Source organism: Panthera tigris, chromosome F3, assembly GCF_018350195.1.
Source record: "Panthera tigris isolate Pti1 chromosome F3, P.tigris_Pti1_mat1.1, whole genome shotgun sequence".
Classification (NCBI taxonomy): domain Eukaryota; kingdom Metazoa; phylum Chordata; class Mammalia; order Carnivora; family Felidae; genus Panthera; species Panthera tigris.
This window is the reverse complement of record NC_056678.1, coordinates 16,070,415-16,082,424: the sequence shown is the minus strand read 5'-3', so window position 1 is coordinate 16,082,424 and position 12,010 is coordinate 16,070,415. Positions and strand designations below refer to the sequence as shown.

Here is a 12,010-nt window from a genome sequence, read left to right as displayed (position 1 = left end):
TTCCACTTCCCATCTATTAGACTGGCAAAAATTCAAAACGTTGACAATATATTCTGTTAGTGAGGCTATGAGATAATATTCACCCTCATATTATTATGGCATATATTATGGTCAGAATGGTTCATCCTCATAGAGGGGAATGTGGCGATATTTAACAAAATTACACATGCAGTCAACCTTCGGCCCTGCAGTCTGATTTCTAGGAATTTATCCTGATGATAAACCTTCAACAACACTGAACTATTCATACACAAGTCTATTCATTGCAGCATTATCTGTAATGGGAAAACACTGAACACTATGCAAATGCTCAAACAGGAAACTGATTGAGCAAATTTGTGGTACACACAAGGAGAACAATGCCGCTGTGGAGAGAGAACTGTGAACTGATATGGAATGAATTCCAGAATAAATTAAGTAGAAGGCAAAGGCAACAAAGAATATACAGAATGCTACCTTTTGCGTCGGAAAGAAATGGAAATTTAAAAAAAAGCATATGTCTGCTTAATTTTGCAAAAATAAGCATAGGAAGGATAAATCGGACTATCAAGCATCAAAATAATAAATGGTAACAAAGGACTATAATCCATTAACTAGAATAAGAGTCTAGTGAGTCCATGATGCTAATCAATCATTCAGAACACGGAAAATTCTTCCTTAAGAAAAATGGAGTGGTTTTTTCAAATCACCATTTTACAGCCATCATAGTAATAATTGATTTGGGCAGAAATGATCAATGTATATGAGTGAAAATGAGTGAAAGTTTGATAAGGAAAAGAATATTTACATGGATTTGAAGTATCTCCCTGTAAAAGTTTTTACTAACTACAAAACGAAAAATAGTAACTTAATAGGAAAGAAACTTAGGGGACTCCACTTAACCAAGTGGTTGAAGTTAAGTAATCAGTAATGGGACAAATAGATACCATGTACTTCCTGTGATGCACTGAGAATGACAAAGTATCATTTATGTAGTATTCCTGTCAATACTGAATCTACCATGAGGATACATCAGACAAACTCAGACTGAGGGACGTTTTACATTAATTGGCCTATACTCTTAAAGGTGGAGAGAACTACTCCAGATTATCAAGAACTCAGAAGACATGACAACTAAATGCAGAGCAATCATCTGCTCTGGAAATTGGACTGGAAAAAAAAATTGTTACAAAGAACAATATGGGGACAGTTGGTGAAACTGGAATGGGGACTATGGATTAAATAAAGGTTTTTTTTTTTAATTTTTTTTTTTAACGTTTATTTATTTTTGGGACAGAGAGAGACAGAGCATGAACGGGGGAGGGGCAGAGAGAGAGGGAGACACAGAATCGGAAGCAGGCTCCAGGCTCTGAGCCATCAGCCCAGAGCCTGACGCGGGGCTCGAACTCACGGACCGCGAGATCGTGACCTGAGCTGAAGTCGGATGCTTAACCGACTGAGCAACCCAGGCGCCCCAGATAAAGTTTTTATTACTGTAAAATTTCATCAATTTGATAAATGAATTGTCTTTAAACATTTTTAATGTGTGCTTATTTTTGAGAGAGAGAGAGGGAAAGAGAGAGAGGGAAGGCAAGGGGCAGAGAGAAAGGGAGACACACAGAATCCAAAGCAGGCTCCAGGCTCTGAGCTGTCAACACAGAGGCAGATATGGGGCTCAAACTCACAGACCACGAGATCATGACCTGAGCCAAATCAGATGCTTAACCAACTGAGCCACCTAGGTGCCCCAATGAATGAATTGTCCTAAGAGAATTCTATGTTAAAAGAAAAAAAAAATGCCCTTGGTCTTAGGAAATACACACTGAAGTGTTCAAGAGTAAAGGAGTGTGATATATGCATATACTCTCAAATTTTTCAGAGAAAAATGTTTGATATAACAAGCAGAGAATGGTAAAGCAAATGTAGCAAAATGTTAACAACTGGTAACCTGGGTAACAGGTATATGAAAGTTTTTTCTTATAATTTCTTATAAATTTGAATTTTTTTCAATGAAGTTAAAAATTATTTTTCCAAACTGACAGTTTGAACACTGGTATATTATTGTGATGTATATCTCTTTAATTATGTGTAAGGGTGACTAAGCTTTCATATGTTTATTTACATTTGAATATCTCCTTTCATACATTGCTTATTCATACACTTTACCTATTTTTCTATTGTGTTTTTCATGTTTTTTCTCACTGAATTTGTATGACTTTTATGGAAAAAATTTTCTTTCTGTCATGTATGCCCCATGTATGAGTTTGACGCTAATTTTTTGACGTAGTTTATGGTGTTATTGTTGTCATTGTTGTTATAAAGAACAAAAATTCCCAATTTTTATGCAATCAAATTTACCAATCTTTTATGGTTTCTGAGTTAAATCCTGCCTGAAAAGAATTAAGCCACCGTAGTTTAATTGCTATGAATTATTGTGTTGATGACTTCTAAATTTTAATCTCAGTCTAACCTCTTTTCTAAGATACAGACTCCTAAACAGTGGCCCGGCTCAGTATCTCTATTTAGACATCTCACGGGTGTCTCACACTGAATATATGTAAAATGAAACCCATGATATTATCTCCTCAAATTGCTCCCTTCTCCAGTACATTTGTAGTACAAATTCTCTAAGTCAAACAGTGTGCAAAAGCGTGTAATTTTGAAATATACTGCCTAATTTTCTTTCAAGAAGGTTGTATCGATTTATGTTCACACTAGCAATGCAGCTCTACTGCCTTGTCTCCATGGCCTTGTCAACAGGGGAAGGAATCAAACTTTTGGATATCTGTAATGTGATAGATTACAATTTTGTAATCTGAGAAACAAAAAATAGTACTTTGGTATAGTTTTGTGTTTCAGTTATTCTGAAAAAGCTGCATCAGATTTTCATATGTTTAAGAGCAATCTGAATTTGTTTACTGCCCATTTTTTGGTTAGATCATTGGTCTAGGTTATTGAACAACAGGATCTCTTGCTATATTAAAGAGAGTATTTACTGTGATAGGATATTTACTGTGATAGCTGCAAAACAGTTTGCACTGTTTTTTTAAAAAATGTTTTTTAATTTATTTTTGAGAGAGCACAAGTAGGGGAGAGGCAGAGAGAAGTGGGGGACAGAGGATCCAAAGTAGGCTCTGTGCTGACAGCAGCGAGCCTGATGCAGGGCTTGAACCCATGAACCACGAGATCATGACCTGAGACAAAGTCGGATGTTCAATCCACTGAGCCACCAAGATGTCCCTGTCTTTTTTTTTTTTTTATGTTTAATTTTGAGAGAGAGAGAGAGAGAGAGAGAGAGAAAGAGAGAGAGAGAGAGACAGAGCATGAGTGGGGGAGGGGTAGTAAGAGAGGGAGACACAGAATCGGAAGCAGGCTCCAGGCTCCAAGCTGTCAGCACAGAGCCCAAGGTGGGGCTCAAACTCATGGACTGTGAGATCATGACCTGAAGTTGGATGTTTAACCGACTGAACCACCCAGGCGCCCCTGCCTTTTTTAAAGGATTTTATTTTTAACTAATTGTCAGGCTCGAATTCACAACCCTGATATCCAGAGTTGCAATGCTACTGACTGAGCCAACCAGGCACTCCCTGCTTTGTCTTTAACTTTTGTCTGATTACTGTTATTTTGTTCTACCATGCAAAAATTTTTTATTTTTATGTAGCCAAATCTATCAATATTTTCTTCTATGCCTTCTGGATTAGTCAATTAGAAAGGCCTTTCTCACTTCAAGATTAAAAAGGAATAGCTCCATGTCAACTTCTAATATTTTCATGGTTTCATGTTGTATGAAATGAAATCTTTGATCCATAGGAGGTTATCCTGGTGGAGAGAAGAGTGACTGATATTAAAGTGTAAAAGGGACCATGTCTTTGCTTAAAGCCCTTTAATTGTTTTCTGTTGCTCTTAAGATTAAATTTCAAATTCTTAACATGGTCTATTAACTCCAGTGTGATCGGGCTCTGGTCTTTCTGTAAAATCGTTATGTAATGTCTTCCCTTTTGCTCTCTGGGTCTCACTGGGTTTCTTTCAGTTTCTCAATCTAGTTATGCTTTCTCATGTCTCAGAATTTGGCTTGATCTGTTCCAGAACCAAAGTTAAATCTGTCTGTAATATACTGCTAAATCAGAGTTTATAGTATAGGCTTCTTCTTTGTAGTACCTATTAATTATAATTAATTATTTGTGTGATTATGCATTAACGGCTATCCTCTCTGCTAGATTATAACCTCCATGAGAACACTCTGGGCATCTTGTTCACTACCATATCTCATCATTATCTTTATTAATGAATTAATAAACTGAATACAGTTTATTAATGAATCAATGAACTGTTTTCTGACTTATAAACTAGTTTATGAATATGGCTAGGGAGAATCAAATCCCTAAACTTTAACTTTTGCTGACAGAACATAAAATTGGCCTTTAAATAAAAACCAGGCTGAGAATTGATAATAACTTATTTCTTTGATATTATAAGTTAGAATCCGCAGTAAATACCCGAACAGGTACATGTTAGTTAGCAGAACGTGAACTCATATTGCTCTCCTGACAAATACATTATGAATGCATTCAAACCACCAAGTATAACTCACCTCTTGAAAGTTATGTTGAGTGAACTTGTCTGCTATCCTTAGCAACTCACGACATGAATGCGTGTCAGCAAAAGCCCGAATGCCCAGGCAATTAGAAGGATCTAATTGTCTCTTTAAGAATTCACAGCAGGCTTCCTGTATTTCTGCCAACTGGAGGAGGCAAGCAGCTGGCAGAAGGGTCTGAACATTGCCCTCTTCCACAGTTATCTGGGAGGTATACGCAAAGTCAATCAGTAGTTCCATAGCCCTCTCATCTATGTCTCGGATCACTACTTCCGTCTGACGGCTTTCTGCCAATTCTCCTGTAAACATAGCTCGGAAGTAGGGACTGCAGGCTGACAAAATGACTCGATGGGCATATATCTTCTTAGCGCCCACAACTAGCACCACATCGCATAGCTCCCGATGCTTTCTCAGAAGGTTAATCACTTCCAAGGTTTGTCGAGGGTGCTTGTCTGAAATATAGGGCATGCGGGCGGGTTGGGGAACCCCTTCTGGCAGTTTATTGGGGTCTCCAAGGGTGCAGCGGCTTGTTACATCCATTCCAGTCTCTCCTGGTCGAATGTTGGTACACCTACAGGAATGGGGGAAGGAGGGAGAAGAGATGATGGCAATATTATTAGAAACTCACTTTTGCCATAAAGTGTTCATAAGTAAAGAGATAAAGAAACCTGCAGGTAATCAAAAGGGAGAACTAAGTCCCCAAAGGGCTTCCATTCTAAGAACACGGGAACTCATAAACTTCCTTAAAGTCTTCTGAAGAACAGCATTAATGCCAAATCAGAGTACTTTCACTATGCACTCCCATAAAATAAAGGACAATTCCTTTTCCATCTCAGAAGTACTCAGACTAGAATGTCTTAGGCCACATCTTTTACAAACTACCTGTAATACATCAATAAAAATTTATGAAAAACATTTGTAAATTATTCTTTCTGCACAAAACAGACCTATGGACTTTAATTCCTTAATCTGGCTTAACCAAAATGTTGATATTTCTTTTCCTACAACACAGAAATGTCTATATCTCATTATAATGGCAATATTTTAGACTTCTCTCAAGTTCAGCCAAAGTTATAAAATATAGCTCATGCTGCATGAAAAGAACAAAAAGGGAGGCCAGGGCCCCTAAAATTAACTTTATATGTAGTACTGTATTTCCTTTATTCTAATATGCATAATTTTCACAGTTTATACAGGCGATTACAATTGTTCTAAGTAAAAAACAAACTAAAAGTAAACTAAAAAAAAAAAAAAAATCCTAAGCACAGGTTACAAAAACTAGTGTTAACAGGATGCTACAGATAATTACTGGTGGCCAGACATTCTTTTGTCTGTGAATGAGAGGAAAGCTTAGATAGAACTTTGTAACATTAAAGAAAACTGAGGTATGGGAAAATTATATGGACAAATACATGCTAGACTGTCAGCTAATAAAAGCTTTGCATACGTTTAATGCAACTTACACTACTAAGAAGTTATTAAACGAACCATATGACTTATAAGTGAGGAAGTATAATAAATAACTATGTAGTTAATCACATTAGTTTGTTCCTAGAAAGGGAAAGAATCAAACCAAATATTTTAGAAGCCATTCACAGGGAGAAATGAGTTAAAATTCCCCCCTTGTGTAAGTTCAACCATAGATGTCTCAAAAATATTTCACCATATCTTAAATTAAGATTTTCTTTTTCCCTTCAAGTCTAACCACTCTGAGGGTTGGGTACTATGGTTACTCTGTACCAGCAGCATAAAGTTTCATACACTGTAGAAAAGATGGGCCTGGGTTGAAATGCTAGTACTGACAATTACTGGGCAAGTTACTTATCCTCTGTAATCCTCAATTTCTTCAGCTGTAAAATGGGCATCTATCCTATATTGGCAAAGATTAAAGGAGATAATGCACATAAAAGCTTCCAGTTCAGGGCTTGCTACATTTTAAATTGCAGCTATTGTAGTAATAGAATTATTACGTTCCTTTCCAATGAGGTCATTATGCTTATCCATGTTAGAAATCAAGTCTGAGTTGATATGCTTCAATTAATATTTAAATAAATTTTGAATTAATAGTAATCCAGCAAGTCTGGATTGAAGTTTACCTTTACTTAGAAATCTTTTCTTCATAGTTTATGAACATTCAACTGGGAAAGAAGATGGCAGGTGAAATATTTTTTTAGTAGGATTCTTAGGAGCCTCTGTACAAAGATTTTGTTAGACTAATTTGGGGACAGAGATATTAAATCTGACAATAAGCCTCATTCGTTTAAAAGTACTGTATATTTCCAACTGTTCCCACCAAATCAGTCAGAATCAAGAAAGGTTTACTATGGTTACAAAAGAAATATATAGGTCCATAAATAGACATTCCCCACTTTACAAATGAATACTTTTCCCAACATTTAATTTTATGTTAGGTATTTGGAGGCTTATATACTTCTATAGCAAGAGTGCTGTAAATGGGGGCTAGGTTTAGTTGTAAAATCAACTTAGTGTGTCATAAGCAACACTGAAAAAATGAAACATAAGAAAAAATATTGGCATATATTCCCTTTACGTCACTGTTTCAACTGTGTGTTGTATACACACACGGATTCATATATATCTGTATAATTGGGTCCCTTTGTAAGCTCTATGTTATAGCAATAAACTTAAAAGCCACTGACATAGAGTTCTGACCTGAATTTTGAAGTCTGAAGACACAAAGGCCAAGAGGTTCAAGGAGAAGGAAAAGAACATTTCTCGTTTTGGGATTGATTAAGGGTTTGTTGTTGCTGTTGTGTTCGGTGGCTTTTGAGTGGGATGATGGCTGGAGCTCGGGAAGCTACTCTTACACGCAGACTTTGGAAGTCTATAAGTTGGGCATTTCCTGTATATGTAAGTATGTGTTACCCTAACTGTGCTAAAGGACACCCTCTTGAGAGGCTGTAATAATTATTTTCCTTTAAAAAGGGATCTGGAAAAAATGAGGGTGACAGCTCTGTAAATTTCTCAAATTTGATACACACAACATCATAGGATCAGGGTATGTGAGTGTTAATAAATTTTACATGTTAATGTTCTCCAGAAATCTTTAAATACTTTTTTTTAGATGTTTATTTATTTCTGAGACAGAGAGAGACAGAGCATGAGTGGGGGAGGGGCAGAGAGGAGGGAGACACAGAATCTGAAGCAGGTCCCAGGCTCTGAGCTGTCAGTACAGAGCCTGACATGGGGCTTGAAGTCACAAACCGTGAGATCGTGACCTGAGCTGAAGTAGGTCGCTCAACAGACTGAGCCACCTAGGCGCCCCATCCAGAAACCTTTAAATATGAAAAGCAACCTTGCTTGCTTGTCATAATTTGTTACCTAGCTTGAAGAATGGAGATTGAGATTTGGAATAGAATGCACCATCAGATCATCTAGCATAATACCCTCCTTTAACAGATGAAGGAACTGATTTGGTTAGGTGACTTCTTTAAAATCATGAAGCTTTCTTTCAGTAGCACAGCAGGCCTCCTGATACTCTAGGATAAACTACAACTATCTCCTGGGGCAATGTGAATATTTAATAATGTGACTGATGTGAATGCTGGGTTAGGGAAAGAAGGGAGATGTAGAATTATTTAACAATTCAAAGTAAGATTTTTTCAGTTTTTTCCTTATGGATATCCAAATTTCTGTACAACTTTTTAAAGCCCAAAAAGCTACAGTTAAATGCAGATTAATTTGGTCTAGTCATCATGAAGAACTTCACCAGTGGACTATCAGAAGAGTCAAGTAACTTGGTAAAAGGACCACAAAATGAATGTCAGGCTTAAGGAAAATAGCATAACAAAATTGAACTTAAGTCTTTCCTTTTCCAGCTTAAAAAAACCTGGGATGGTCTAAGAAATTTTCAGAATTATCTCTAAACATTTCTAAAATAGTCAAAGGTTATTACCTTTTAAAAAGTGATTCCAGGTAATATATAAGAGAAGCAAGTTTATACCTTATGTTCATATTTCATATGTAGAAATTGAGGTGTTAACTTCCTAGGTAAATGCCACCCACTTAAATTGACAAATAATTATAATGAAGATATTCAGATTTTCATAATTATCACACTGTATCTACCAGCATGAAAAAATCTATGTTCCTCTAAGTTGGTAATTATTCTTTTAACACATATTTACTAACTGCATATAATTTACAAAGCAGTTTGTTTGAAGTGAGAAAAAAATCAAAGGAATATAAAGAGGCAATCAGGGAATCTATCTAGAAGAGGGGATATATGAATAACCAGAGAAAGGGCAATCAGGATACAAATTGTGGTCAGAAAGGCAAAAATCGGTATAGTATTTGTTTATACTGGAAAGATCCTAGATCTGATTGGCATAAGCTACAAGGTTACTTCAAGGGTATGTATTTTTGTTGTGAAGTAGGAATATTACATTGGGTTATTCTTGAACTTAGGTGAAATATCCCATACCCATGGTCCAGATCATTATATTTCTGTTTCTGATTCTACACTCACTAAGCAGTCTTCTCATGAATAATTCTTCCAGAGATATCATGTTATTTAAAAGGAGGCATAGGTGACTCTGAGTTTTAGGTCAGCCTCATGTGAGTCTCACAGACTTAATCATCTATATTGAGAGAGTCTAACATCTGGCCTTCAGGGGACAGTTATCAGTTTACTACCCCTAAAGCTGTAGCATGGACAGGAACTACAGTATAATAAAACACCTGTGTTGAGAGGGTCCCCTGGGAAGGAGAGACTAGAAAAGGACATTTTGGGAAGAAGAAACTACATTTACATTACAAAGGCACAACCTGAAAACAAAGAACATAGTTTTTCCTTTCTCCAACAGCAATCTGTTTTTTCAAAGTACTTATAAATTCAAGCTTTCTATGCTTGGCCTTAGCCCACAGGTGATTCTGTATTCTAGAACACAAACTGTTCATAATTCCTGACATCTGGTAGAAACAGCACCATTTATGCTTGGTAATTTACAGACTGAAAAAAGCTGAGCAGTTAAAGGATAATTTTTGCCACCCATGTAAATAATCAAGGAAGCTTTTAATCACAATGCTTAATGATGCCTTGTACATGGTAGATGCTGAAAAAATAAATCACATGGTTAACAGAGGTGCAATCAAGCTTCTTTCAAAAAGAACCAACATTAAAGACAAGATAAATTCAAAACTTCCTATTTTAATATTGACATTGCATGTTGAAATGAAAACATTTTTGTTGCAACCATAATGATGTACATACAGATAGTACTGTTGAACTTAGATATAAACAATTTTTTACTTCACCTACATACAATAAGGAAGCTAATTTCTACATCTCTGCCTTTTCATTTAAAAGTATACCATAGCAAGAAAAAAAAAACACCTGTGCTGTTAATTATTGTATGAGTACAGATTCTGACTTTTAATAATGGGTAATTTCTATGAGCACTGGGTGTGGTAGGTAGGTGATGAACCCTGGGAATCTACCCCCCAAACCAAGAGCACACTGTACACACTACATGTTAGCCAATTTGACAACAAATTATATTTAAAAAAAAAACACAAGTAGTTTCTATACTTTTATCAGTGGTCTGGTTTGCAAACTTGCTAAGAATTCCCTTAAATGAGGTCATTCTCCAAAGGTCTGTCCTCTCTGCTCTCTATACACATTCTTAGGGGGACCTCATCTAACCTCATGGTTCCTATCATCCATATGTGAATGGCTAAAAGGGCCTTATCTTCTGTCTGAATAAATTCTGAATTTGGATCCATATGAATGTCTTGTATCACACAAGTGAAAATATCTCAATGATATATCTAAAACTGATTCCTTGATTCTCTACCTTCCTCCATGTCTCTCTTCTAGCCTTCCCCAGATTAATAAAAAGCAATTTTATTCTTCCAGTTTCTCAGGCCAAAAATCTTGGGCCTCTTCCCTTCCACACACTCTCAAATCCAATCCATCAGCAAATCCTGTCATTCTAGCTCCAAATAATATCTAGATTCCAACTATTTCTCTACATCTTCACCAGTCCCACCCTAATTCAGGCTATTCTCACCCTTTTTTAACATTGTAATAGTCTCATAAATAGTCTTCTTGCTTCCACCTTTGCCAATTTATATTCTCTTCTCTAAAGAACCTAACTGATCGTTTAGAAAAGTCAGATTACACCACTCCTCTGCTTAAAATGCTTTAAATACTCAGTCACAAACAAAGAATATAAGGTTTACCAGCTTCGACATGACTCTTCCCCTGGCTCACTCTCTGAATTCATCTCCTATTGCTTTCCTCTTGCCCACTGTTCTCTAGTCACACAGACTTACCTTGATATTTTCTGGGACATACCAAGACTTCTCTTGCTTCAGACTCTTATTCCTTCTTCCTGAAAGTTTCTTCCCCCAAATATTTATGAAGCTCACTCTGTCATTTCTTTCAGATCTCTGCTCAAATGCCAACTTATCACACAACTGTAGGGGCCAAGGGCAGGCCATCTAAAGATGGGACACTTTGGCATGAACATTGAGTTAAAAGCAATCCTGGGTCACCTGGGTGGCTCAGTCGCTTAAGGATCTGACTCTTGGTTTCGGCTCAGGTCATGATCTCAGTTCATGAGTTCAAGACCCACATCGGGCTCTGTGCTGGCAGTGTGGAGCCTACTTGGGATTGATTCTCTGTCTCCCTCTCTCTCTCTGCCCCACCCCTGTTCTCTTTTAGTAAATAAACTTAAAAAAATAGATTTTATATATTTACATATATATATGTATATATATTTACATATATATGTATATATATACACATATATGTATATATGTAAATATATATGTAAATATATATGTAAATATATGTTTACATATATATGTATATATATGTAAATATATATATGTAAATATATATGTAAATATATATATATATATATATATATGTGTGTGTGTGTGTGTGTGTAAATAAAAGCAATCCAAACCCAGCAGATTCAGAAAAAGCTCTTCACCTCCCCTTCAACTGCCTGCTTTACCAGGAAGACAGCTATTGACAGAGATTTCTCTTTATCTAAGAAACTAATCTGCAGAATAGGATACCTTTGTTTTCCAAACATCTTTCCCTTCTAATGGTATTTCTCTCCTTTGTACCCTCAGTCCAATACCCCTTGCCTTAGCTCACATAAGCATAATGTTGCCTATCTTTGGGATTTCCATGTCTGTGTGGATTCCCTCTACAAATGCTATTGAATTTGATTTACTCATTGTCTCATTGTTAATTTGATTCTAAGTCCAGCTTTAAGGACCTCGAAGGGCAGAGGAAATTCCTTCTCCCCAACACCACCTTATATGAAATAGTATCTCCTATTTCTACCACTCTATACCCTTTAATTTTCTTCATAAATATATTCCCTCCTGACATACTATATTGGTTTTATCGCCTAATTAGAATATAAGATCAATGAGAACAAGGCCCTTGTTTTCTTT

At 36.3% G+C, this 12,010-nt stretch overlaps 1 protein-coding gene across 1 annotated transcript in view; it reads right to left on the bottom strand.

Moving 5' to 3' along the window:
• KLHL20 (kelch like family member 20) overlaps positions 1–12,010 on the bottom strand; it is a 63,765-nt gene that overhangs the window by 41,065 nt on the left and 10,690 nt on the right. The window contains exon 3 of the mRNA XM_007084013.3: positions 4,571–5,144. Within this exon, the coding sequence (XP_007084075.1) occupies positions 4,571–5,144 (574 nt within the window). The remainder of the gene's footprint in view (positions 1–4,570; positions 5,145–12,010) is intronic.